General features: G+C 45.9%; 1 protein-coding gene and 1 long non-coding RNA gene across 3 annotated transcripts; one reads left to right on the forward strand and one right to left on the reverse strand.

Annotated features, from left to right (window-relative positions):
* Positions 1–201: 201 nt before the first annotated feature.
* Positions 202–19312, forward strand: KCTD7 (potassium channel tetramerization domain containing 7). Its single transcript, XM_081940382.1, has 5 exons — positions 202–430; positions 6277–6469; positions 14591–14760; positions 15466–15644; positions 18387–19312. Exons 2-5 carry the CDS (start codon positions 6326–6328, stop codon positions 18761–18763), a joined length of 870 nt encoding a protein of 289 aa, XP_081796508.1. The 5' UTR covers positions 202–430; positions 6277–6325; the 3' UTR covers positions 18764–19312.
* A 2243-nt stretch (positions 19313–21555) lies between these two features.
* On the reverse strand, positions 21556–26663 carry LOC309385694. Of its 2 annotated transcripts, none has more exons than XR_014174279.1 (3): positions 26549–26663; positions 22304–22472; positions 21556–21695 (listed from the first exon to the last, which is right to left on the reverse strand). It is a non-coding gene; the product is annotated as an uncharacterized lncRNA (long non-coding RNA). The 2 variants fall into 2 exon arrangements; XR_014174280.1 differs by having other exon boundaries at positions 26486–26605.
* Positions 26664–26689: the final 26 nt, after the last annotated feature.

The raw sequence follows: 26689 nt of genomic DNA on the forward strand, positions 1-26689 counted from the left end.
GTTCATTATTTATTGGTGGAGAAAGTCAAATTCTCCCTACATCACTTCGGCTGCTGGTTGGGAGCCTCCGTCTCCCTGGCAACCAGAAGAAGCGCGAGAGTCGGAGAGGAGACCTTCCGTTGCTGCATCTCGTCGCCATGGGAGACGGAGAAAGGGCCGGAGCCAGTTGGAGGATGGAGCAACGGAAGGGGGCGGAGCTTTTTTTGGCCTCACTCCGTCCAGTGGACAGCCTATAATCTGTTTTGTCCTCGTCAATCCCAAAGTACCCGGATGGCGGAGGCCTGCGGGGCAAGGAAAGGCGGTTGGGGAGCCGGGCTTTGATTGAGGAGCGCCGAAAGATCACTCCAGCTCATCCGGCAGGCAACGAGGAGAAGCAGCTTCGGTGGCGGCAAATATCGCCGCCATTTTTCATCGGCGAACAGACCAACAGGTGAGCGCGTGGGAGGCCCGTCTCAGAAGCTCCTAAGGCAACCTGACTCCGCCCCGAGCACTAAGTGATCCCGAGGCGCCGCCCCTTTTCGGGGCGTGGACAAAAAAGAAAAAAAAGAGGATCAGGTGAAAAAGCCCAGTTTCTCTCTGGGCCCTTTGGGAGCGTGAAGTGGCAGAGACCTTCCCTTTTGGGCTATGGCCCTCGCCAAGGGCCAAACGTTGCCCCATTCTTTTTTTCTTTTTGACTGCCGTCTGCCAAGCACATTTTGTTTTCTTCACTCGGCGGGAGAATGGAAGGCAAGGGAGGAAAAGGAAGCCCCTTCTCTTGTGCAACCTTCCAGATATTTCAGATTACAATCCTCATCAACTATAAGCAGCCTGACCTTTGGTTTTGCTGGCAGGGACAAGTTGGCTGCTGTAGAGAGCCCCATAGCTGGTAGGCTCCAGGCAGGGGAGGGGAGGCTAGCTTGGAGCCAGACCAGCTGCTGGCTGTTTCTATTGTTATTAGGACTTCAGTATAGCGGACAAGGTGGCTCAGTGGCTGAGACGCTGAGCTTGTCAATCAGAAAGGTTGGCGGTTCGAATCCCTAGCGCCACGTAACGGAGTGAGCTCCCGTTACTTGTCTCAGCTTCTGCCAACCTAGCAGTTCGAAAGCAGGTAATAATAATAATAACAATATTTAATGCTTCTAGACCGCCCCCTCTCCCGAAAGGGACTCGGGGCGGTGTACAGTTCATACAAAATATAACAAGATACAATAAAATTAAATATGTACAATTGACAAATTGCTATGGAGGAGGTTAAAAAGCAGTTAAAAGAACTGTACAAAGCAGATATAAAATAAATTCAAACCCCTAAAAACAAATACAGTAAATTAAAAAACCCCTAAAATAACCATATATAATACATTTGCCAGGAGGGACAGTTGAATTATGCCAGGCCTGCTAATCGGAACAGGTGGGTCTTCAGTTTTTGCCGGAAGGAGCGGAGGTCAGAAGTGGTTCTAATGTCGGGGGGGAGGTCATTCCAGAGGGTTGGGCCCATCACAGAGAAGGCCCTACTCCTCGGTGTCGCCCGCTGGCATTGCCTAGTGGACGGCACCAGGAGAAGTCCCTCCCTGTGTGAGCGTATTGGCCGCAGGGATGTATGTGGGAGGATGCGATCCCGCAAGTAACTAGGTCCCGTGCCATGGAGCGCTTTAAAGATGGTAATCAGCACCTTGAAACGCACCCGGAAAACCACAGGCAGCCAGTGCAGCTCGCGCAGGAGAGGTGCTACGTGGGAGTACCTCGTACTCCCCATCACAGCTCGTGCGGCTGCGTTCTGAACTAACTGCAGTCTCCGGGCGCGTCCCAAGGGCAGCCCCATGTAGAGAGCGTTGCAGTAATCCAGGCGGGACGTCACCAGCGCATGAGTGACCGTGCGTAGGGCATCCCGGTCCAGTAGGGGGCGCAATTGGCGCACCAGGCGAACCTGGTGGAACGCCCCCCTTGCCACGGCTGCCACATGGTCATCCATTGACAGCCGGGCATCAAGGAGGACGCCCAAATTGCGCGCCCGTTCCACAGGGGGCAATTGTTCGCCCCCTATGGCCAGCGATGGGATCAGCTGGCTGAACCGAGGTGCCGGTAGCCACAGCCACTCAGTCTTGGAGGGGTTGAGTTTAAGTCTGTTGTAAACATGCAAGTAAAAAAATAGGGACCATCTTTGGTGAGAATGTAACAGCGTTCCATGCGTCTTCGGGTTTAGTCATGCCGGCCACATGACCACGGAGACGTCTTCGGAGAGCGCTGGCTCTTCGGCTTTGAAACGGAGATGAGCACCGCCCCCTATAGTCGGGAACAACTAGCACATATGTGCAAGGGGAACCTTTATCTTTACCTTATACTGAACAAGGAGCGGTAAAGTTGAGGCCTGTCTGTGTGGATAGGGGAGCAAAGGATATTGTCTTTATTGGGCTGCACTGCTTTTAATTTTTGTTTAGCTTTCGTGTGAAATTTGAACTTGAGACTAAAGCAGGTGTGTCCAAACTTTTGGTTTGCCTTGGCCGCAAGGAGTGAAGAGGTATTATCTTGGACTGCATATAATGTATATGAATGCACATAAATGTTAAAAGTTTACAATCTTGTGAGGTTGCATTGCTAGCTGTCCAGGGCTGCATGTGGATTATTGGCCTGGAGTTGGACACACCTGGTCTAAAGGCAAGGTTGCAGCTCAGATACTTTTTTGTCCCATGGTTAGCCTGGGTGCCATTCTACCAGGACAGCTGTGCCTTACAGTAATTGTAATTTGCACCTCATGCACCATCAGCTAAGAAATAGCATTAGGCTTCTTCTCATCAACAAGATAAAAAGGCCCACCTGTGTTCAGGTCCCTAAGGATAAAGCAGCAGGGGTGTTATGATCTGCATTCGCCTTTCCTTAAGCAGCCAAAGAGGATGAAGATCTACCCGATGGAAAAAGGTGGTACAAATTCAGTCTTTGTATTGTAGTTCTTAATAATCCCTTAATACTTTTGGGTTAATTCAGTAAGATTAAGAATCGAAGCGGGCTTATTGTAGAATGGATTTATGAAGATCTTTCTGTGAATTGGAAAAGAGATCTGTAGGTTGTTCTGTCTAATTGAATAAGATTGAGTAAGAGCAAAAAGGAAAAGAGGATCTTGGCTAAGCCCATTAAAGCTGCTATAATAAATATAAAACAGTTTGAAATGCCAAAAGACTCTGCTGTTCCTCCTACTAATATGACTATCCACTCTGCAAATGATACAAACAGATTTATTAATTTACACAAATTATGAAGCACCAGTCAAAGATTATATGACAAATCAAATAGGTATGTGGCTTGCAAATTGGCAGAACATTTTTTTCATGTCAAGAAATCCATTATATGAGATAATTTTAAAATCAGTTTAGAACAAATATTTTGTTGTAATTAAAGGGTGTGTCAAACATATGCATGTCTACAATTTACAATATAAAATACTAACTGGAAATTAAAAAATTGAGATGAAGATAGAAAATGGTAAATAGAAATATTTTGTGACAATTATCAAATGGGAGAATACAATACCAAAACTTTGTTGATGAAGTGTTTTGCATTTGTGGGTTTATAAAATTTAGACCAAAATCTGAAAATGTGTACAGTAAACACTTAATGTATCTTTTACCCATTATATTTATATTTACATTTATTTAATAAAATGTAGGTACTATCCATCTTTCTTCTAGGGTAAGAATAAAGTTGGATTAGGTTCTCTTTTATGCTGCTATTCAGGATAAGTATATAATTCGTAGATGCTATAGAATACAGTGACGTGCGGTCAGTGGAGGCAGGGGAGGCAGAGCCTCACTGCTCTCATCATAAAAAGAAAAAAAATGGGGGAAAAAGGTCCCCTTCATGTTGACTTGGGCTCCGGTCCAGCTACCACCAACCAACGCCTGGGAAACACAGCTCCTCGGAGCTCCTCTATGCAGCCACCGCCTGCCCTCGCTTCCCCTTTTGTTGCTTTCCCATTCAGGCGGCTGCGCTGTCACCCCGCTCAAGCCTTGCCGCCTGCATGGGAAGCCGCCTGAATGGGAAATGGGAATGGGAAGCACAGCCGCCTGAATGGGAAAGCAACGAAAGGGGCAGCGAGGGCGGGCGGTGGCTGCAGGTGGCAAGGCTTGAGCGGGGTGAAAGCGCAGCCGCCTGAATGGGAAAGCAACGAAAGGGGCTGCGCTTTCACCCCGCTCAAGCCTTGCCGCCTGCATGGGAAGCCGCCTGAATGGGAAATGGGAATGGGAAGCGCAGCCGCCTGAATGGGAAAGCAACAAAAGGGGCTGCGGTTTCACCCCGCTCAAGCCTTGCTGCCTGCAGCCACCGCCCGCCCTCGCTGCCTCTTTCGTTGCTTTCCCGCCCGCCCTCGCTGCCCCTTTCGTTGCTTTCCCATTCAGGCGGCTGCGCTTTCACCCTGCTCAAGCCTTGCTGCCTGCATGGGAAGCCGCCTGAATGGGAAATGGGAATGGGAAGCGCAGCCGCCTGAATGGGAAAGCAACGAAAGGGGCAGCAAAGGCAGGCGGGAAAGCAACGAAAGAGGCAGCGAGGGCGGGCGGTGGCTGCAGGCGGCAAGGCTTGAGCGGGGTGAAAGCGCAGCCCCTTTCGTTGCTTTACCATTCACCCCACTCAACCCTTGCCGCCGGGCCCCGCGGAGCCGCTTTTCCTGGGCAGCGATTGGTGAAGCCACTTGACAACCACACAGCCGGCCCGCCGCCTCTTGGGTCTTTAGGAAGCAAACGCAAAGCAACCCACCGCCATGGGCCCACGGCGGCTGCAAGTCTTGGATGGGCTCTTCTTCTTCTTCCTCCTCTCCCACACCCCTGGGAAGCTCCTGCCCCCATTTTGTGCATCTCCTTCCCTCCCCCCGATTTTTTTTCTCGGAGTCAGCGGCTCGGGAAAGGCCCGCCCTGTAGGTGAGTCTCTCGTTTGATGTGGGGCCATTCCCGGGAGCCGGCGGGTCTTTTGCTGGCTGCCAAGGCAGGGCTTCGCTGAGGTGATGACGCTGAAGAAGCCGTGCAGGAGGAGTTAGGGGGATGCAGAAGGCCCGAGGGAGCTGGGGATCCGGCTTTGGGTTGGCTGGAGACCTTGAAGGAGTGAGGGGGGGAAAGAGACTGGCGCCGGTGGAGGAAGCAACGCTACGCGGATCAGTGCACTCCGCGGTCCCCTTAATGTTCACTCAGGAAGGTGGGGAATGGGACCAAGTGTGCTGGAGGCTGAGGCTGCCTCAGCCTCCTGCACACGTGGTCCCATTCCCCACCTTCCTGATGACGTCACCAGCCTCACCAGCCATAACCCTCACCGCACGTCACTGATAGAATAGGAGCAAAAATAGTTTTTATAGGCCTCAGAGATTTAAAAACTGTGTTCTGCAGCATAGATTGTTCCTAGTCCAAGAAATACATCTTCAAAGTAAAGCTAATTTATTTTTTATTTCAAACATATGAACAAACTCCTTCCCTCCAGGGCTGCTTACTTGCAGTCCAGATGTTATGCTCCATTGTGTGTCTTGAAGTTTGAAGTGACCAAGAAAATGAAACGCTAATTAAAAGCAGTATCATCAATCCCTGAATGCAGGGATAAAAATTCAGGTTAACCCACCCACCCCCTTTAATTTTCTGTTTCCATTTCTTGATCACTACTGGAGAAATCGGCTACTTAAATTTGGCAGCCCACATTTTTATACATGGTGTTGTGACACACACACCCTTTTCCCGGGGAACCATTTCTGTCAAACAATATATGGTAAAATTCTATTTAATGGTGGTAGATTTCTGTGAATTACTGATTATTGCAAGAACTGGCTGAGGAATGTTTCCTTTTGTGTATTGTGATTTTGGGACCACTTTCAGGAGGTGAGTGGCCCCAAAAACAGTCTGCCCAGTCTGAGAGCAGCTGTGGTTGACAACTTTGGAGATTACCAAATGGCTACTCAGCAACAGGTATTCCCAATTGATAAGTTGATTTTGGAAAAGCAAATAACAGTTCCTGCAACTAAAAGCAAGTTGAACAACTAGTCAGTGAAGCATATTTCCACTGGGGATTTGGTTGGCTATGAAATCCGACAGGAAAGTTTCCTGGTGCTCTTGTGCAAATGGGGGGCCTCCCACAGCATGTCCCTCAGAGCTTGTAGATAATTGCAGGTGCAATAACTATACTGATTGTGATTCACTTCCCGAGAATAGCAGTGATACCTGTAAACAGCCAATGTGGAGCATCCCTGAGTGCCTGCTGCCCCACAGTGGTCCATTCTTATTAGACGTCCTTAAAAGAAAGGCTCTTGAATGAACATGGCTCTTAACTTCCCATTAGCCTTGCCACAGCTGCCTGCCAAGCAGACCCAGTTACAAGAGCCAGAGGGATGGTTGTAGTCACGGGGCAGACCAAATCTTGTGGACACCTGGGCGATGCCATGTCGAGCTCAGATGCAGAGGATGATTTTCAAGAGCCTGCCACTCCAACAGCAACCCAAGCAGAGCACTCCCTACCCCTGCTTCCTCAGCAGGTGAGTGACTTCATACATGCTGTATCCTTGTACATTATTCTGTTTGAGCTAGCATAGCAATACTCTCTTTGTGGGAGTTGCCAGTACAGTTTCTCTAGAGCAGTTTTGAATATGAATTACTTTTTCAAACAACTTCTATGTTCAGGCTACCTTGTGCTAGTGGCTTGGTTAAATTACCCAGAGAACTTTTGGTGATAGTTAGAGACAATTATTGTAAGAAAATAGAATTGTACTTTATTGATGGGCTATTATTAGAATTCATTCTGATCAAAAGTGGATTATTAATAAATAACTCCACTAAAGCAATATTTTAAAATAAATTCAAATCGTAAGAATATGTTTGTCTTGGCTTTTAAATATTCTGAAAACTAAGAATTTTCCAAGTTATCCATATCTCCTAGGTTTCAAATGTATTTATTTTTATTTAATTAGACTTTAATCCAGTCTTTTGTTCAGAAGCTGCAGGCAGCTTAAATAGCACTCCATTTTTTCCAATAACAATCCACTGAGGTGATGGAAAATAAGTGGTTCAAAATCACCAAATGAGTTTCTACAGCTGAGAGTGAACTCCTCCTTTTCAGTCTGGCAGTGTAAACTGCCTCTTTGCATCTAAGAATAAGTCTACTAAATGTGTGTTCTAAGTTAAGTAGCGTTTTCAAGGAAGTTGATTTTAGCTGAGTGGCTGGCCTAGCACATGTTGAACAATATTCTTAGTTTTGGAATCTAAGGAAAACCACAGATGAAGAAGGCTTGTGCAAACTTTAGTACACCAGTACTCGGACCTAGTCAGTTTTCTGGAGGAATTTGCAGGATTAGCCAGGATTGGGTATTGTGATGTCCAATTGGCCTCGAGACAGAGTTAAAACTGAAGTCACGCCTCTGTGCTCCTTGCTTCTGGTTCCCAGTTTCAACTCTGTCTGGACAAAGGACGAATTGCTTTTGGTTCCTGAAAATCCAAAAAACAATCCAGTGCCATCCTGCATTTTCCTCCTCCCTGCCTTCCCCCTTTTGCCTCCATCTGCTTCCTGAAAGCCTCCCCTTGGTGTGGCTTGCTCCTGGCTGCCGGTAAGGGTTTTAAACTCGTTGTTGGGGCTTTTTAGAGGCCGGATGCCATTACGGTGGCCATTTTAGAACTCGTGTTGCGGAGAACCGCATGGGCTGGGCAGAGGCCGCTACGGGGCCTCGATCTCATCTTTGCCATCCGGGGGGGGGCAATCCCTTCCACAGCAGCAGCTGCGAAGAGACTCAGCGGGCCCAGAGTGAGGCCAAGAGACCCGGAGCGGCGCGGGATGACGGGGATTGCATGCTGCGCTGCGTGGTACTGCCAGCAGCCGCGCGGCTTGAAAAGGGGGCCAGAAGAGTCTGCCGGCAGCTGCAATCATCGCGCAGAGGCCGAGAGTGACTGTGGGAAGCTGGTTTGTGCTGCTGGTCAGGTGGGCTGAGCCTGAGAAGCTTCTGACCCTGAGTAATGGCAGATGGTGTGGAGAGACCTGATTCCCCCCTATTGTCTCCTGGGGGGGGGGAACTTCCAGTGGGATCCGGGAAAGGCCCACAGCCTCTGCAAGGCTGCAAAAGACCATGGCTGCTGGGAAGCCTTCCAAATCTTTACAGAGAGATGAAGAAAGGAGGCGCACAGGACCCTGGAAAAGCAAATGTCCAGGGCTGAACAGAGGAGTAGGCCTAGATCTCCCCTGAAGTCCAGATTGCCCATTAAGTCTAGGTCTAGGTCTCCTCCAAGGGGGGATATATCAATCCAATATATCTCAGGGAATATGCAGAGGATATTTCCCCTTCCCCCGCCCTCCATGGTAGACCAGGGCCCCTATCTAAGGGATCTTTTGTAATGCAGGGGGTCAGGGGGGATAGTCCCACTAGGCCATCCTTGGGTCCACAGCCTGATGACTGTGCACAGGTGGGGGAGGAGGATTCCTTCATTAGAGACATGGAGCAGCTTCCTGCAAGCATTCAGAGGACTGCGAGCCCGGCAACTGTGGCAAAAGCCACGGGGGGGGGGGCAGCGCTGCCCAGGCCAGGCCAAGACCCTTCCCCTCAGGTGTGCGCCGGCCAGTTTCTCCTTCTCTGGCTAGTGAAGGCTCCATGGCTGGGGATGAGGTTCAGAGAGAAGTAGATATGTCCAATGATGAGGATCCCTCAAAGCCTGAAGCACCAGCATTCTCCGGCTTGTTTCCCCTGGATTTGTTCAAATCAGCGTTGCGCAAGGCCAGGGCCACAGCGCAAGTGGGTGAGACGGAAAGTGCCAAATCAGGTCCCAAGGAAGGTGGCCCGGAAAAGAAGCCGGAGGACCGAGTTTACTCAGAGCCTCTTCCAGCGAAGGAAGATATCCCTGCCCCTAAGTTGTTCTTAGAAATAGTTAAGAAGCAGTGGGAAAAGCCAGGGACATTTCCTAACCCTAGTAGCAGTGATAGGAGATTTTTTAACATGGAGCCTAGTTTTTCTGAGGCTTTGCAGGTGCCCACACTTAACCCTCCAGTGGTGGCATTAGCTTCCACGTCTATGGTGGTGGTCCGGCGATGTGGCTGATTACCTGAAGACCGAGGACAAGAAGGTGGAGCTGACCCTTCGTAAAACATTCCAGTCTTCCGCATGGGCCATCAAGGCAGCTGTCTCTGCGTTGTTCTTTAGCCGCATGGCTATCCTTTGGCGCCAACAGATGCAGGAGTGGATTCCTCCAGAGGAGGTGCGTACTCATCGGGATCTCAACAAACTGCCTTCTGTCGCACAATTCTCTGCTGACGCCACTCTGCATGCCATGAAGTATGCCTCCCGGGCAATGGCATCCTCGGTGACCTCCCGGCATCTCCTGTGGCGGCAAGGCTGGCAAGCTGAGAACAAGGCGAAATGGCATCTGGCCTCATCACTTTATTCTGGGGGATCCCTTTTCGGTGCCCCATTGGACCCGATCCTCGTTGAGGACCAAAATAAGAAGATCATGCCCACGCCTGCTAAGAAGCCGGAGCAAAAGTCTGCACCTTACTTTCGGAAGCAGTCCTATCATCAGTCAGATCAGGAAGCTCAACAAAGCAAAAGGTATTTTTCGAGATCGGATAGGCAGTCGGATAGGCACTACACTAGGGATAGGCCTAGGTTCTAACCCCAGGGGAAGAGGCCCTTTTGGGGGGGAGGTGGCCATCCCTAGCGCCGGGGCAGATAGGTCAATAGCAACCCCACCCATAGGCAGCAGACTGATCCTGTTTGCCGATGCTTGGGCTGGGTTTACCTCTGATGCCTGGGTTTTGAACACCATCAGATTTGGCCTGCGCCTGGAGTTCCTCTCCATTCCCCCGAACCACTTTCGGACGTTTTCGGTTGCCAAGAGTAAGGATAAACGCGCTCTCATGAGGCAGGCGATCCGACATCTCTTAGACATTAGAGCAGTGGAACCGGTTCCACCAGACCAACTAGGGTCAGGATTCTATTCTAACCTCTTCGTCATTCCGAAAAGTTTGGGGAGATATGATACTGGATCTAAAACTTCTATATTTTCACTTGGTCTATAGGAGAGTGAAAATGGCATCGCTTAAATCCATCTTGGTGGGGATCAGGTGCAATGACTTCATGGCCTCCATCGACTTGACGGAGGCTTACCTCCATGTCCCCATCTTTCCTGGTCATCGTAAATATCTCAGGTTCTCCTATTTAGGTAGGCATTATCAGTATGGGGCCCTACCGTTTGGCCTGGCGTCTGCGCCTTGGACTTTCACTAAGGTCTTAGCTGCGGTGGCGGCTTCCCTCCGAGACCGTGCCGTCAGGATCCAATGTTAACTTGATGAAATCTTGGTTCAGGCAGCGTCGTTTGAGCGTGCGAGGGAGGACATTTCGTTAGTGGTGTCCATGCTCCAACAGTTAGGTTTATCAGTTAACCTAGATAAGACTTCCCTGGTCCCCACCATCAGGATTCTTCACCTGGGGACTATCACCAGGTTGGGGAAGGTGTTCCTCTCCCACGACCGTAAGGTTAGTTTGGTAGCTTTAGTTAGACAAGTTAGAAGTCAACGTTTTGTTCCTGTAGTAGAGCTCTCCAGCTTGCTGGGGAAATTCATTTCTTGCATAGACGTGGTGCCTTGGGGTCGTCTACACGTGAGGCCACTCCAGTGGCGTCTCCTGCTGCATCAGAGGTCCAACTCCAGCAATTCTGAAGAAAAGGTTCCGGTGGTGCCGCAGGTACAGCTGTTGTAGAGGTGGTGGCTCTCCCCAGCGCTGCACAAGGGCTGCAAGTTCAGGGAGCCGGAGCGCCCCATCCTGACCACGGACGCCAACTTGTACGGGTGGGGAACTCTCTTGGAGTCCCGGATGGTGCAGGGCCGTTAGACCTGGTTGGACCTCCAGCACGATATAAATTGGATGGAGCTGCGAGTGATTCACTTGGCACTGCCGCATTCCAAGGACTATGTTTGGGATTGGGACGTCTTGGTACTAACCGACAACGTGATGGCGAAGGTCCACGTCAACCGACAAGGTGGCACACATCTAGGGCTCTTTGAACTGAGGCAATGGCACTCGGCGCTTGGGCAGAGAGGCATCTTCGATCGCTCGGGGCGGAGCACATCACAGGAGTGAACAACCATCAAGCCAACTGGCTCAGTCAGGCCACGGTCAACCACAGAGAGTGGAGCCTTCCTCCGAAACTGTTCCAGATCATCTGTTCCAGGTTCGGCCATCCGGAGGTGGACCTGTTTGCCACACCACAGAACGCTCAGGTGGATTGGTTCTTCTCTCGGTTCCCGACTCTGGGGATGGAGGGGGTCGACACGCTTCAGATTCCGTGGCTGGAGTGCCTGCTCTACTTCTTCCCTCCCCTTCCCCTTCTCCCTGGGGTAGTTCAGAAGTGAGGGCGGAGCTCAGTGGCGCCTTACTGGCCACGCCAGGCGTGGTTTGCAGACCTAATGTGCCTGTCGGTGTCACACACATGGAGGATCCCGGGGAGGGATGTGGACCTCAGGCAGGGGAACCTGGTGCATGCCGAGCCACAGTGGCTGCAGCTAGCCATGTGGAGATTGAGCGGGAGCCTGAGGGCTGCCCAGCTTTCACAGAGGGTAATTTCCACCACTGAGGCTTCACGCAAGGGTTCCACCACCAGGATTTATGATTCCACCTGGCGGGTCTTTGCAGAGTGGTGTCGGGTCTCGGGAGCGAATCCCCACGAGGCTTCGGTACCGCATGTCTTGGAGTTTCTCCAAGATGGGTTGGATAAGGGGCTCTCACATGGCACCCTTAGGAAGCAAGTGGCGGCCCTATCCATGATTATTTGGGAAGAGGGGCTCCTTTCACTTTCCTAGATTCCGTTAGTTAAGAGGTTCCTGAAGGGTGCGGGGAATCTCCACCCCCTGGTAGGCCACAGGTTTCCAACATGGAGCCTCAATACAGTTCTCCAATCAATGACAGGAGCACTGTTCGAACCTCTGAGGACGGTTGACCTGAAGTTCGTGACCCTTAAGGTAGTGTTCCTTGTGGCGGTCACCTCGGCCCGTCGCATCTCCTAACTGGGGGCGTTGTCCTCCAGCTTGGATCTTTGCACATTCCACAATAATTGGGTCATCCTGCGACTGGATCCGACCTTTATTCCCAAGGTTAACTCCCTTTTCACAGATCACAGGATGTGGTATTACTGGATTTTTGTCCGGAATCGTCTCATGATAGGGAACGCTTTTGGCACAGGTTGGATGTCAGGCGTGTCTTGCGCATTTACCTGAGGCGCATGGAGAGCCTCAGGAAATCTGAGGCGATCTTTGTTTCCTTTTATCCGTCTTGGGGAAGAGGGTGGCCTCCTCTGCTATAGGGAGGTGGATCAAATTGGCCATTGCATTGGCCTATGAGGTTTAGCACCTTCCGGTGCCCCAGGGCATCACAGCACACTCCACCAGGAGTGCGGTTACCCTGGCGGCCTGGGCCACACAGGCGCCTATTGTGGAGATTTGCAGGGCTGCTTCGTGGGCGTCCCCGCCTCCCTTTATCATGCACTGCCGGTTAGATGCTTTTGCATCAGCTGATGCGGTGTTTGGTCGTAGGGTGTTACAACAGGTGGTAGTGCATGAGGGGCCCAGGACCAATAGTGCCTCCCCTGAGGAACGTTAACTTGGGTATTTCCCAATCCTGACTAATCCTGCAAAATTCCACCGGAAAATGACAGTTGGTCTTACCTGAACTGTTGTTTTAGGAGTTTTGCAGGATTAGCCAGGTTCCCACCCTAGCATTGGTCCATGGGGTTGGGAAGTTCAGGGGGTAGGGACTGTCCCCTTATGACTTGTTTTCAGGTGTTTTGCAGTGGGCTTGACTTGTTGAAACTGGGAACCAGAAGCAAGGAGCACAGAGGCGTGGCTTCAGTTTTAACTCTGTCTCGAGGCCAATTGGACATCATAATACCCAATCCTGGCTAATCCTGCGAACCTCCTAAAACAACAGTTCAGGTAAGACCAACTGTCATTTTCTTGGTAGTTCAAAAGGTGTTACTACCAAATCTGTTTTATTAGTATTCAGAATGGGTAAAAAATTCCTAAATTCACAGATATGTTTGCTATTGCAGATAGACAAATTGACTTGAGAATACTGGTCGTTCTTAGTGAAGATCTTTGAATCTTCTGTATGTTCCCTTTCTCTGTCTCATCTGTATACAACCTAATCCTGTATTCTCCCCAGAGATTTACATGAGTTAAGTTTCAATGTTCATGGTGACATAAACGTTGCAGCTATCTGAATTAGATCAATTTAGTCCAGCTTCCTCCCTCCTCCCTTTGTCACCAAATACTCCAAGAAACAGGGTTGCTTTATAGAATCCCAGCAATTGGTGTTAAACGGCATACTTAATCTTTACATTAGGAATACATCTGCGCTGCTTTGTCTCTGGATGCTCAGTTAGCAGCTGTGCCCAATTACAGTATGTTTTTACCCTGCTTAGGTTCTTCTTAGGAATGTTAGACCTGCCCTTGGGTGAAACATATGTTAAAACACATGTTACATGGGTGCTTTTACTACAGAATGCTGTATACAGGACCTATTTTGAGGACTATCTAGAACAGGGGTGTCAAACTGGCGGCCTGCAGGCCGGATGCATCATGTGCAGGCCACGCCCATTCCAGCTCCGCAAATGAGGAAAACATTGCGAAATGTCACAGGATGGCAACGTGACATGGCGAATTTGACACCTATGATCTAGAAACATTTATCCAGATTGCAGCAGTGTGACTAGCAAGGACATTCACATGATTGATACTGCATTAACTATACCGCCGCTGCACTAATTATCAGTTTGGTTTCAGCACAATTCAAAATTATGATGATTTTATTGAAAGGTTTGTGCACAAGTTGCCTAAACAACTATTTTTTCTGAAGCCAGCCTGCCTACTTGCTTCTAAGAGTGATAGAAATAGGATTTATTAGGAACTCCATATCTTTTGTTTCCAACAATGTTTATTCCTGCACTGTGATTAAAATACACATTCCACAAATGATCTCAAATGAAATATAGCTGTTTCACTTGTAACTATTGATAACCCTTTAAAATTGTCCCTAATTCTTTTTGCAGTCTTGCCTCTGTTGTTAATTGTTGTTATATCCACAATTGTTGTCTAAGAGAAAACATTGGAATCAGATATACTTTCCTTGGAGGGTTTTATTCAGGTGCTCCTCGACTTACTAACATAATTGAGTGCAATATTTCTGTTGCTAAGTGAGACATTTGTTGTTCATTTTGCCTCATTTTCCTTGGGACCACATTTATTAAGTGAATTATTGCAGTTGTTAGGTTAGTAACATGGTTTGTAAAATGAATCTGGTTTCCCCATTGACTTTGTTTGTCAGAAGTTTGCAAAAAGTGATCAAACGATCCTGGGAAAATGCAATAGTCATAAATATCAGACAGTTGCCAAGTGTCTGAATTTTGTTCACGTGACCTTGGGGATGCAGCAACGGTCGTGGGCAAACAGTCATAAGTCATTTTTTTCAGCACCCGTTGTAACTTTGAATGGTCATTAAACAAACTGCTTTAAGTTGAGGACTACCTGTAGTTCATTAAGTGATCCAAATTCTGGGACTATGTGAGAATGAAAACACTTTTCTGTTTTCTCCATGCCATGTCTAACTTTCAATACCATTTATTATTTCCAGTTCCCTGAAGTACTTCCACTAAACATTGGAGGCACCCATTTCATGACCAGGCTGTCAACACTGAGACGTCATGAAGATACCATGTTGTCAGCCATGTTCAGTGGCCGACATTACATCCCAACAGATGCTGAGGGCCGATATTTTATTGACAGAGATGGAACATATTTTGGGTACATAATATTTGATGATGTGCTATTTCCCCCCCACAAAGTACTTGGACCAGTTTTGTATCTTGCCCCTATACCTCTTCTTCCTTTGCAGTCATATTTTCTTCAGAGTGAGGCCCACAGAAAATATGTAGAATGCCAAGGATTGCTACTTCCTTAAGTAACATTCAGATTACAACAGCTACTCTGTTTTAGAAAACAATGTTTTAGGTGCATGGTTAAGTAACATCCATGTTGCAACAGGTACTGTGTTTTAGAAAGTAGTGTATAGATACATTTTCACTTATCCATTTTTTGCTTCTTAATATTGCCAGTTGTCTATAGTTTCAGTTCAGGTTATTTGTTCAATATGTTAGGCTGCAACTTTCAATGCAATTTATTCTCAGGAAACTGTCTTAATAGTTCTTAGTTACCTGAATAATGTATTGCATTTTCTGTCTTTAAATAGTTCATACATACTTGACCTCAAGCTTCATCATAGGTACTTTTTCCTGTGCACAAGTGAAGAGGAAAGGGCCCTTAAAAATGGTGCTTGCAATCTTACGTTTTTAAGAACTTGAAATGAAAATGTGCTACTTGATGAGTTTTTAATTGCTTTTAAAATATTTAAATAATAATAAACAAAATTGCTACATTCAATAACATCTCTCACAAGAGAAGAGGTAGCCACTATTTCAGCAGTTCTGTTTGTTTCCTTTTCATTTTTAGTGATGTACTTAATTTTCTACGATCTGGTGACTTACCTCCGAGAGAACGAGTGAGGTCTGTTTACAAGGAAGCTCAGTATTATTCCATAGGACCATTGCTAGAGAGTCTAGAAGAGCTCCAGCCCCTGAAAGGAGAGAAAGTCCGGCAGGCTTTCCTGGGCTTAATGCCCTATTACAAAGGTAAATTGAGAATGTAGCCATTGTGGTGGCTTATTGCTTTCTGCCAAATCGCCATTTTAGAAGTTCAGAAATGAAAAATTAAAAAATAATAAATGTTGGGCTAGTTTCTTACACCTTACACGTTTTATTTTATCTCTTCTCTGGCTCTTGCTCATTTTAGTGAATTTAGGGACTTTCCCTACTTATGTTTAGTCAGGGTACATATCTCAAACATACATCCTTTGCTTTCTCCAGTATCATGATTCTGGTTTCATTCTGATCCCAAATCCATACCTAAAACAGCTTAAAGCTCTTCTGGTTTTAAAGTAGTATATTCCTGTTAAAGCAGGCAACAAGCCATAGTACCGTATTTTTTGGACTATAAGATGCACCAGACTATAAGACGCACCTAAATTTACAGGAGGAAAACAAGAAAAAAATAGGTTTTGGCCTCCACTCATCGCGTTTTTACCCTCCCCGGTCCCCAGAAAGCACTCTGCAGTGCTCCACACATCCCATTTTCACCTAAAAGGTGCTCATTTTTGGCCTGCAGAGTGCTTCTGGGGGCCGGGAAGAGCGAAAACACGACACACGGAGGGTTCAGGAGGCCAAAAACACCCGTATTCAGTCTATAAGATGCACCTAAATTTTCACCCACTTTTAGAGAGGGAAAAGGTATGTCTTATACTCCGAAAAATACAGTATCTTTATTGTCTAAACTGATAGGTTTAAGTAATTGTTCTGTCAAATGAGTGTAAGGCATAGAATCAACTAGAAAATATTGGCCTCTTTAGATTGGAGAAGATCTGTGTCTTCCTATCCCAAGGCACTGTCCCCCATTCTGAGAATGATCTCAAGTGATGAGGAGAAGAGATGCTGCCTTGGAAATTTCGCACAAGAGAGGGATGAGCCCCCAGTGGCTTAAAGGGTCAGAGGAAGGAACGTAAGAAGGACCCGGCATAATTGATCCGACAGGGGAGTTTTGTACCTTCAGACGTGCAAGATTCTATTAATGTGATTAGCTCATCTGTTCATGTTTCCTGTCTGATTTATCTAGGTGGATTGATAGACAGTAACAGTTCAGTTCTTTCAAATTAGGCTTTCCCCTTTAGCTTGGTAGGTTCTGGGTCGATCTTTATCCTAACACCTGGATTGGTTGAATGACAGATGGTTGCTACTCGTAGTGACTGTGCATAAAATTCAGATACAAGCTGGCTTTCACGCTGCCACTTCATAGCCTATCATGTGCAGTTTAATCAAGTTTTAGATGTTTAGTGCCATAATTTTTTTTAAAAAAATCAATATTAAAAAAAATCAACCTTCAGAGCAGCTGACATGATGCCGTTATAGTTTTCTATTCACCGCACTGCGCACGTGTGTGAACCTCCTAATAGTTGAGAGTGTGCACATGTACTGCACTGGGCAACCCTTCTGCATCCTTGTTAACTGTTAGCAGAGGCTATTTTTAAACACAGGTTTAATGATGTTCTTCAAGAAAGCTCAATCATTGTTTAAAAATATCGTAACAAATAGATACGGAGGAACGAGTTGTGTGATACATTGGCAACACTCCTTCCTGCTTTGCTTTGCAGCCTTTCCAAGACTAAAGTATCTTAATCCAGGATCATAAGGCTAGAAGGAATCTCACAGGTTGTCTAGTCCAAATCCCTGCTCGAGGCAGGAGTCTTAGACCGTCCCAATCTATTTTTAAAAACCTCCAGTAATGGATTTGCTTTGTGTGTACTTTGAATTAGATGTTTTAATGGTTTTTTTAAACTGTTTACTGTTTTGTATTGTATTGCTTTTTTTTATTTTAAAATGTTTTTAAGATTTTAATTGTAACATATTTTGAATTATGAGCCACCCACAGTCATTTGCTAAGATGGGTGGCTATAGCAATCAAATAAACAAATGCTATCCCATTCATTAATTACCTATTGCATACACATACTCTCTGACACAAATAAGATAAAACAAAACATTAAAATCCAATTACAGATGGGGGGGCTGGTGGGTTGAGGAGATGAGATGTATTGTTACTCATCATCCATCAAAGCTCACCACCTTTCCTATTGGAGCCCTTTTTAAAGAGGTAGTTGACTTTTGGATAGAGGGAAGGGAAACAACTGAGTCACTTGCCTTAATCTGGGCTGTAGACTGTCAATAAGGCTATCACTGTTAAGTAGTAGCATCCTTGTGGCAGGATAGGGATTTGCATTGGTAGCAAGGCTTATGCCAGGGATGTCAAACTCAAGGCCCAAGGACCGTGGGGCCGGCCTGGAAAATAGCAAAGGCCTGTGGTACCTCTGCTAGTGAAAACGGGGCCCATGGGTGCCCCGTTTTGGCCAGCAGGGTGCTAGAGGAGGGTGTTGTGACCCGTTTTGGCCGGCCGGGTGCTGCAGGAGGTGTCTGTCTCAGCCGGCCCTCGGAGAACTACAATGCTGATCCCACCCTTGAAGAAATCCAGTTTGACACCCTTGTCTTATGCCAACAGTGGGCTCAAGGATAGGTGGATAGCACTTTAAATGAGACACAAGGAAGAGATGAGTTCCTAAATGCAGCAAGCCCCATTTTAAGTTATATGTATGTTGGTAGACCAGATGCTAAGATGTGCTAAGGATTTAGATGAGTGTTAATTTAAAACCAAGACAGCGGTTTAACTGTATAATTATCTTGTTTCTCACCACCATCAGCTGCAAGAGGATTTCGTTTGGAAAGGCGTTCTCACCATACTTCAGTCATTGTTTGTCTTTTGCTTTTTAGAGCATCTAGAGCGAATCATTGAAATAGCTAAGTTGCGGGCAATGCAAAGGAAAGCTCGATTTGCTAAGCTAAAGATCTGCGTCTTCAAAGAAGAGATGCCCATCACACCCTATGAGTGCCCACTTTTCAACTCCCTCCGTTTTGATAGGAGTGAAGGGGAGGCCAAGCTTTTTGAGCACCACTGTGAGGTGGATGTGTCCTTTGGGCCATGGGAAGCCGTGGCAGATGTCTACGATCTCCTCCATTGCATTGTGACGGACCTTTCCGACAGGGGCATCACAGTGGACCAGCAATGTATTGGGGTGTGTGACAAACACTTGATTAACCATTACTACTGCAAGCGCCCAATCTATGAATTCAAGATCACGTGGTGGTAGGCCCTTAGCACAAGGAGAAGGAAAGAGAGCAGGCTGGTGTGTAACCTCCTTTGTGTATTACCAGTCTGGGTTGTGTGAACTGTGGTATTGCTGATATGTGTTGGACTGTGTCTATCTTGCAGGAGAATTTGTCCTCCAAAGCTAGCTGTGGAGCTCACTGGAATTTGCCCAATGCTTCTTGCTTCAAAGAAGAAAAATCCTCCTAAAAGGAAGCATGTTTATGTGGATACTACAGAATAGTCACAGCCATAGATAAGAACGGAGGATCATGTTGCTTACACAGGTGTTTAAAGGGCTCTTACACACAGCTGACCTCCACTGTCCAACTGCCTCACTTGCTTTGCACTGCTTTGCAAAAAAATGGACAGGATCTTGCTGGGGTGAAATATTACAAAAGATTCTCTCTGCAGAGGCTCAATTGGCTGTTGATGTAGCCACCTGGTGGCAGAAGTATATAGCAGCACTTTATTTTGTACAACTTCCATGTCTGCTGCTCATGATTTCATTGTTACAACCTTTAGAACAAAAGAATGAAGTATCTCTGAGTACTGAGGTGATTTTTTTTAAAAAAGAAGAAAATGGCTGAAAAATTCCTTAAAGTTTAAAGTGTGTTTAAAGTTATTATTTTAACTATAAATCTGTGCTGGGGTATGTATAGATCTGTTTAAAATTAATTTATTTCCATCTTCCTGCTAAGGAATAATAATTTCATTTGTTGGGTGTGTCATGGCTTCTTCAAGCTATCTAAATTGCATTTTTCATACAAAAAATGAAATGATTACGAAAATGAATTGTACCTGCTCTTTACACCAACAGCTTTTACCTGTTGACAATTTTTAAATACATGTTTCCTTGCAGAGATGGGTCTGCAATTTATTTTCTGAAACTGAGCTAATCACAGTAGTTGATGTCCCAATATAAAGGTTAGGTGAACAGGCTGGATGAAAAATAGTTCAGATCTCCTGGTCCAATAGCACTCTGTACTTCTTCAACTGCTGAACTACAGTGTGATCTGGCTGAATTTGGCTGATTGTGTGGATTCAGTTACCTTGGTTTGTAAACCTCTGTTTTGGATCAGTGTGTTGCACTAATTCAGCCAATCACAGCTTACTCAAAGAGAATAGTTAAAGTGTGGCTTAGCAGAATGTATTTCAGTAAAGGTAAGGTTGACCCAAATTAAGATGGATGAGCTAGCAACATATGCTCACTTTCTTTTTGATTGACAAAGTCTCACATGTTCTCACGGTATTTTATTGGACCAATAGTTGCCATCCTTTTGGAGATCTATTAGACAACCTATTAACTGTTGGGTCATCTTTGGAGAGAAAGGTAGTGCAGTCTGATGTAACCAGAATGAACAGTAAATTTTCCCATCTGATTTGTGTTCTCCTTTGATGTTTCCTGATATTTGGTGTCATCTCTTGATCGTAATATTCCCCCCCCTCTTTCCGCATGGCATAATTAGGCTGATCATATTTATTTTATCCCCATGCTGGATGTCAAAAGTACATGATATGACTGCAAGAATGCTACAAGAGCCAGAAATTTGGAACTAAAACTGGTAATGTGGTGGAACCATTGGTGGAATTGGAGCGCCCCCCCCCCCAAGGGGAATGAGGAGACATTTCAGCTTAGAAATCTGGAGAAGGAAATGTCTGAGGTCAAATCCTTAGGTCTGTAGTTGTCATTCTCAAGGGAAAGCAGACAGTTTGGCGAGATTCTTGTAATATAGGTGATCAACAATAAACTATCTACTTGGGCCTATTCATGAGTGATTTCGATTGCTTTCGCCTGACAGGTATAAACAATGGGTAAATTTCAATTCCACAGGCGTAATGGGTACCAATATTTTACATACCCTTTAATTTAGCAGATTTGAGTTACTTTTATTCGAAAATTATTCTGGTATAATTAATGTGCCATTTTCTCTAACTGAAGGGCACAAACAGGAGAATTTTAGTAGTGTATAGAAGACAGATGGTGGAAGAATCCTTTCAGAGAACCATGGTGGAGGAAAATACAGTGGCTGAAGAATTTCTAGAAAAAGGAATAATTAAACCTTAGAAAAAATGTGCTTTTCTGTTTCTTGAATCCTGATGTTCATCAAATATTTGATGAGCCCCCATCAAACTTAAGTAGTCCCATCAGGTTTTTCTTTCCTGACATTTTTATTGTTTGTTACTTTGGGTGACTGCCAGTAGCCAATTGCAAGGGCTCCTATGCAGTGCATAGTTGTTGACCAGAGATTGAAGAGGGTACCAGCAACAGCACAAGCAGCAAATACATGAGACCTGTGTGGCTTATGGTTAGGGGTTAGCGTGTTAGCTGCCTATCTTTTGCTTAGAGTCAGTTTGCTTGGAGATTAATTATCTTCTGATGTATCGGGCCACCCAGGTAGTTGGTGCAACCACCCTAGGAGCCGCTGGCCAATCTAAAAAAGTCTACAATTTGTCAAGAAGAATCTTAGTATACTTATTAAAATAACTTGTACCATAATCAGTGCAGTGTTTAGAGATGGGATGCTGCACATAGCAACAATTAGGAATTATTCATAAAACCCCTTTCTCAGAAATTATTTAGGCTGCAATCCTAAAAGAACAGAATCATCACTGTAGAACACTTACTTTTGAAAACACAGGATTATTATTTTCCTACAACTATGTTGATTTGTGAGCTTAAAGCCTCTCCTCACTCTACTCTTCAAATAAATTAACGTGCATAAAAATATAATCTGGATATAAACGCTTTGCATAAATAATGTGTAATCCTTAATGCATTACACCCATTTACTAATTAATTTCTGCTGTGATTATTCTTTAGACCCTTAAATCATTTTAGTCATACGCATTGATACTTTATGATCTTTTTGTGCAGTCCTATATCTAAATGCGGGTTTCAATAAATGGGTTTAAAACTGCAGCCAAAATGCCATCTGGAAGAAGAAAAAAAAAGTGAAATGTAATTGGAATGTGGATGTTGCTCTTTATGTCAAAACGGCAAACAATGCTAAAACAAAATGTGATTCCCCTAAACTCCTCATGTGTAAACTGTATTGAAATATGTTATGTCAGTATTGTGCAATAAATTATCTCACTACCTAATCTAACTTGCAGTGATCTTTTTAAATCTGACAAAGTGATAAACACAGAGCTGGAATCAAAATAATCTGCCTGCTACTACATTTTTAAAAAGTCAACATCCTTGGGACAGAGTTGTAAGAATAAAGTCATGCAGTATAGTTATGACAAGAGCCAGCCAGTTATTCAGTGTCCATAAATGTCTATATGGGAGAGAGGGGAGCGTCAGGATTCCAAGTTATACTCACAGCAAGCAGAGCTCCGAGGCAGGTAGACTCCTTAAAGTACAGTTTTATTGGATAGATCACATTGGCATGGTCTAGTGAAAACCAACTGTAAAGGTTCCTGTGGTTTTTACTTAATTAAAAGTAAACGTTTCCCCACCCTTTTCCCAAACAATCACATGGTCCAATCAGGGTGCTGTCCAGTTGCTTGGTAACATCCAGTGGTGGGTTGCTCTTACCTTTGCTACCGGTACGCTGATCATGGTCCATTCGTGCATGCGCTGAATGTGCGCTGTGGGTGCACCTGACATGCGCTGCACACACGTGCACACTCAACTGCCTGTGACACCCAGCTGCTTGTCAGAGGTTGTGCAGGCACTGCACGCTGTGCGCAATTGGCCCGGTTGCCTTAAAAACAGGTAAGGAATGCTGGCGGGCGGGCGGGCCAAACGAGCTACCGTACTGGTATTGTGGCCATGCCTTCCGACTACTATCGGTACGGCCGTACCGGCCGTACCCCACCACTGGTAACATCACTCCTCTCTTCAGCCACCTGTTGCGATGTCCTTGGTTCCCAGGGGAAAGTATATATTGCTTTGACTACAAAACTCCAGCTATCTCTATTGCCCCCTAACTCTTATTTCATTGTGGCAACAATGAAGCCTCAAAGATGGCCCCAGTCAGGCCAGCTTCAGAGTTGATAGAGAGATGTAAAGAATAGTTTTGATGTTTTCCAAGATCTGAAGAAGGGCTTCGTACAGTAACCGTTTAAGCGAGCCAAAACAGTCCTTGGTTAATGATGGTATTACCAACATCTCTGTCACTAAGCGATGCAGTCATAAAATGTGATATATGCGATCATGTTGACTTACGACAGCAGTTCTGGCAGTTCCAGTTGCAGTTAAGTGAATCCTACATGGTCTGTTAAGCAATGTCATGCAATTGCCATTTGCGACCTGCCAGCTTCCCCATTGACTTTGTCAAAAGCCAGCAGTGAAGGTCACAAATAGTAGTCACATGACTGTGGGACACAGACCATTGCAACTGTGAGCCAAGTTGCCAAGTGCAATCAGAGAGTCAGTGACGGCTGTAATGTGGAGGACCTATTGTAATTCTAGTTCAGCACTGTCATACGTACCTTTGAATAGTTTTTGAACAAGTGATACTTAAGCAAGGATTACCTGTATTCTTAAATTGAAAACTGTAGCTTTAAAAACATGAAACACATTGAGGAGGTATTTAACAACAGCTGTATTCAAGGTCAGTATACTTTTAAAGTGCCCAATGGATGTTCACATTGAAATAAGTCTCTGGGGTTTAAGGAGACTTACTTCCAGAAAAATAAATCTCTGAAGCCTAAATCCATAAGCAGAATTCTTCTAAGTCTTATGTAAAGATAGAACACAATCAGGGTACTTTAATCCTTTTTTTTTTAGTTTAAGAGGATGTAGAGCTAAAAATCATAGTGGCTGAGTTCATATAACACTTAAGTGTCTAGGCTACAGCTGAAATGTGTGTGCGGCCGTGCCGGAAACTAAAAGAGTTGGTCTTCCTTTTTCCAGCGTGAGCATGCACTGATCGTCATGCAAGCATGCACGCCAGTAACTGAAAGAATAGTTGTCCAGCGCACAAGTGCACACCGGAAACCAGAAGTTCATTTTCTGGCATGCGCATGCCTCCTGGGCAGCTCCTCTTCCAGGTTGCGGCCCAGACAAGTGTGCGCGCACTCCCCTTTCGGCACTCTGTGCTGAAAAGGTTCTCCATCACCGCAGTAGAATATAAATTGACAACAAATGACACTCCTCCACTGTTCTCATAACTATTGCAGGAGGGGCCCAATAACTGATGAAATTATCATTTGCAATAAATTTGCTTCTGTAATCTTCATGAGCTGGAATGAGAACAGGGAGATAATCTAAACAGCATATGCGATATAAAGCCTTGTCAGTTGGCTTAGCGTGTCCCTCAGGATTGCATTTTTCCCCCTATGCTGACCATGAAACTCTGAAATAACTCTGCTGAATAGTGGGCATTGTCTTTATTATGCATTGAACAATCATATCTCTACATTTTGAATACCACTTTGATGATTTCTAAATGTTGTATCTAAAGTACCGTATATACTTGAGTATAAGCCGAATTTTTCAGCCCACTTTTTGGGCTGAAAAATCCACTTCGGCTTATACTCCAGTGAACAAAAAAAAAACAAAAAAAAGAACTTACCGAGGACTTGCGCGCGGCCGAGGCTTCGGTGCTTCCGGGATCGCCATTCACAGAAGATGCAGCTCCCAGCGTGACACGTCATCCGGATGGGCTGCGAATGAAGAAAGTCCTACCGCGCAGGCGCAGTACAGCTTAAACACGATAGAGGTAAGGAGCCTGCGCATGCTCTGTTTCATAGCTTGAAGACACCGCAGTTCTTTTCTTCAGACATAAAAGTTCTTTGCAAATATGACATAATATACACATACATATTGTCAAATTATATTTTTTTGGGGGGGGGAGGAGCAGATAGACCGTGAGCTGCTGCATTTCCCAGCCTCGGCTTATACTCGAGTCAATAACTTTTTCCAGTTTTTTGGGGTAAAATTAGGGGTCTCGGCTTATACTCGAGTCGGCTTATACTCAAGTATATACGGTACTTTGTATTTGTGTGATGTCTGTATGTGTGCTTTTAAGTCAGTCTTAACTTCTGGCAACTGAACAAGTCCCTGAAATCTTCTTGGCAAGATTTCAGAAGTAGTTTGCCTTTGCCTGATTTCCTAGGCTGAGAATAACTGGTTACTCAGCTGGATTTGTGTTTCATAGTCTTCTGGTTTCCAGCCTGATGCCTTAACCCAAACTAGATGGATCTGAACTATTACAGTGCTTACATAAGGAACTGGAAATCATCTAAAAAGATGCCTTTCAGCATGAAAAAGGGTAGCTCAGTGGCTAAGACGCTGAGCTTGTTGATCAGAATGGTCGGCAGTTCGAATTCCTAGTGCCACGTAACAGAGTGAGCTCCCGTTACTTGTCCCAGCTTCTGCCAACCTAGCAGTTCGAAAGCATGTAAGAATGCAAGTAGAAAAATAGGAACCATCTTTGGTGGGAAGGTAACAGTGTTCTGTGCACCTTCGGTGCTTAATCATGCCGGCCACATGACCACGGAGATGTCGTCGGACAGCACTGGATCTTCAGCTTTGAAACGGAAATGAGCACCGCCCCCTAGAGTCGGGAACGACTAGCACATATGTGCAAGGGGAACCTTTATCTTTACCTTACAGCATGAAAAAATGATATTTACTAACAGTTAGGCAGGCATAACTGGACCTTATATAGGTGTGGGGTAAGGACATAAATATTTGGTGCAGGGATTGTTAAGTTTGTTTCTAATTTACTGTACTTGAGTCCATTTATCTACTGTATTTTTAATAAGGGTAAGAAATATCTCCTTATATGTTGGGATGGGTGTGGACCAGTGGTGGGTTCCTGCTGGATCGCACCGGATCGCGCGCGCTCCCTTTCAGCGCTCCACCTGGCTTGCGCGCTCCCTTTCAGCGCTCCACCTGGCTCTCGCGCTCCCTTCCGGCGCTGAAACCGGAAGTACAGTCTTGCCCCGCCCCTGGCGAAGCAACGACGCCTGCCTGCGCTCCACCAGCTCGGCTGGGAACGGAGATGTTTCCTCAGCGGAGCGGAGCGCCTGAAAAGACTTTTCAGGCGCTCCGCTCCGCTGAGGAAACATCTCCGTTCCCAGCCGAGCTGGTGGAGCGCAGGCAGGCGTCGTTGCTTCGCCAGGGCCGGGCAAAACTGTACTTCCGGTTTCAGCGCCGGAAGGGAGCGCGCAAGCCAGGTGGAGCGCTGAAAGGGAGTGCGCAAGCCAGGTGGAGCGCTGAAAGGGAGCGCGCGCGATCCGGTGCGATCCGGGAGGAACCCACCACTGGTGTGGACTGATTAAACTCTGCCCTTCCATTGCACCAATGGAACTTTCAAGTGCAAGGAATGATCTCGGGTAAAACGAGGCAGAAAAACAACACATTGGTGTATTCCTAAGAGTAGACGCTATGGTCCAGAAAGATTATTACCGTATACAGTAATAATCCTTTTAATATTTTTATTACTGCTCTTCGATATTAATGAGAGCTCTTAAACTATGGTAAACTGTCCTTTTTCACTGGGTTTTTTTTTTGCCTTGTTCAATTTTGGTAAGGTGTATACCGCTAAAATAAATTTAGAAAGCAAGTTAATAAAGGTCAGATACAGATTATCAGAGTCGGAAGCCGGGATCTCCAACCTCAGCCATTTGAAGACTAATGGACTTCAATTCCCAGGAATTCTGGGAGTTGAAGTCCACAAGTCTTCAAGTGGCCGAGGTTGGAGACCCCTGTCCAACCCCCCCAACTATTTCACTGGAAAGGCGCAGGGGACAGAGAACAGGATACCGGTTATTTCTGATGATATGAATGAAAAAGATAAAACGAATGAAACTTAAGCGCCTTTCTTACTTCATCCATTCCGCCGGCTGCTTAACAAAGAGACCAGAAACCAAAGGCACTCGCACCGATGTACTGAAACCTTACCTTCGAATCTACCCGCCTAAGGTGCACATGCGCACAAGCGCTTCATTCATTTGCCCTTGTTTACGC

This window comes from Natrix helvetica (assembly GCF_964273705.1).
Source record: "Natrix helvetica genome assembly, chromosome: 2".
Taxonomy (NCBI): domain Eukaryota; kingdom Metazoa; phylum Chordata; class Lepidosauria; order Squamata; family Natricidae; genus Natrix; species Natrix helvetica.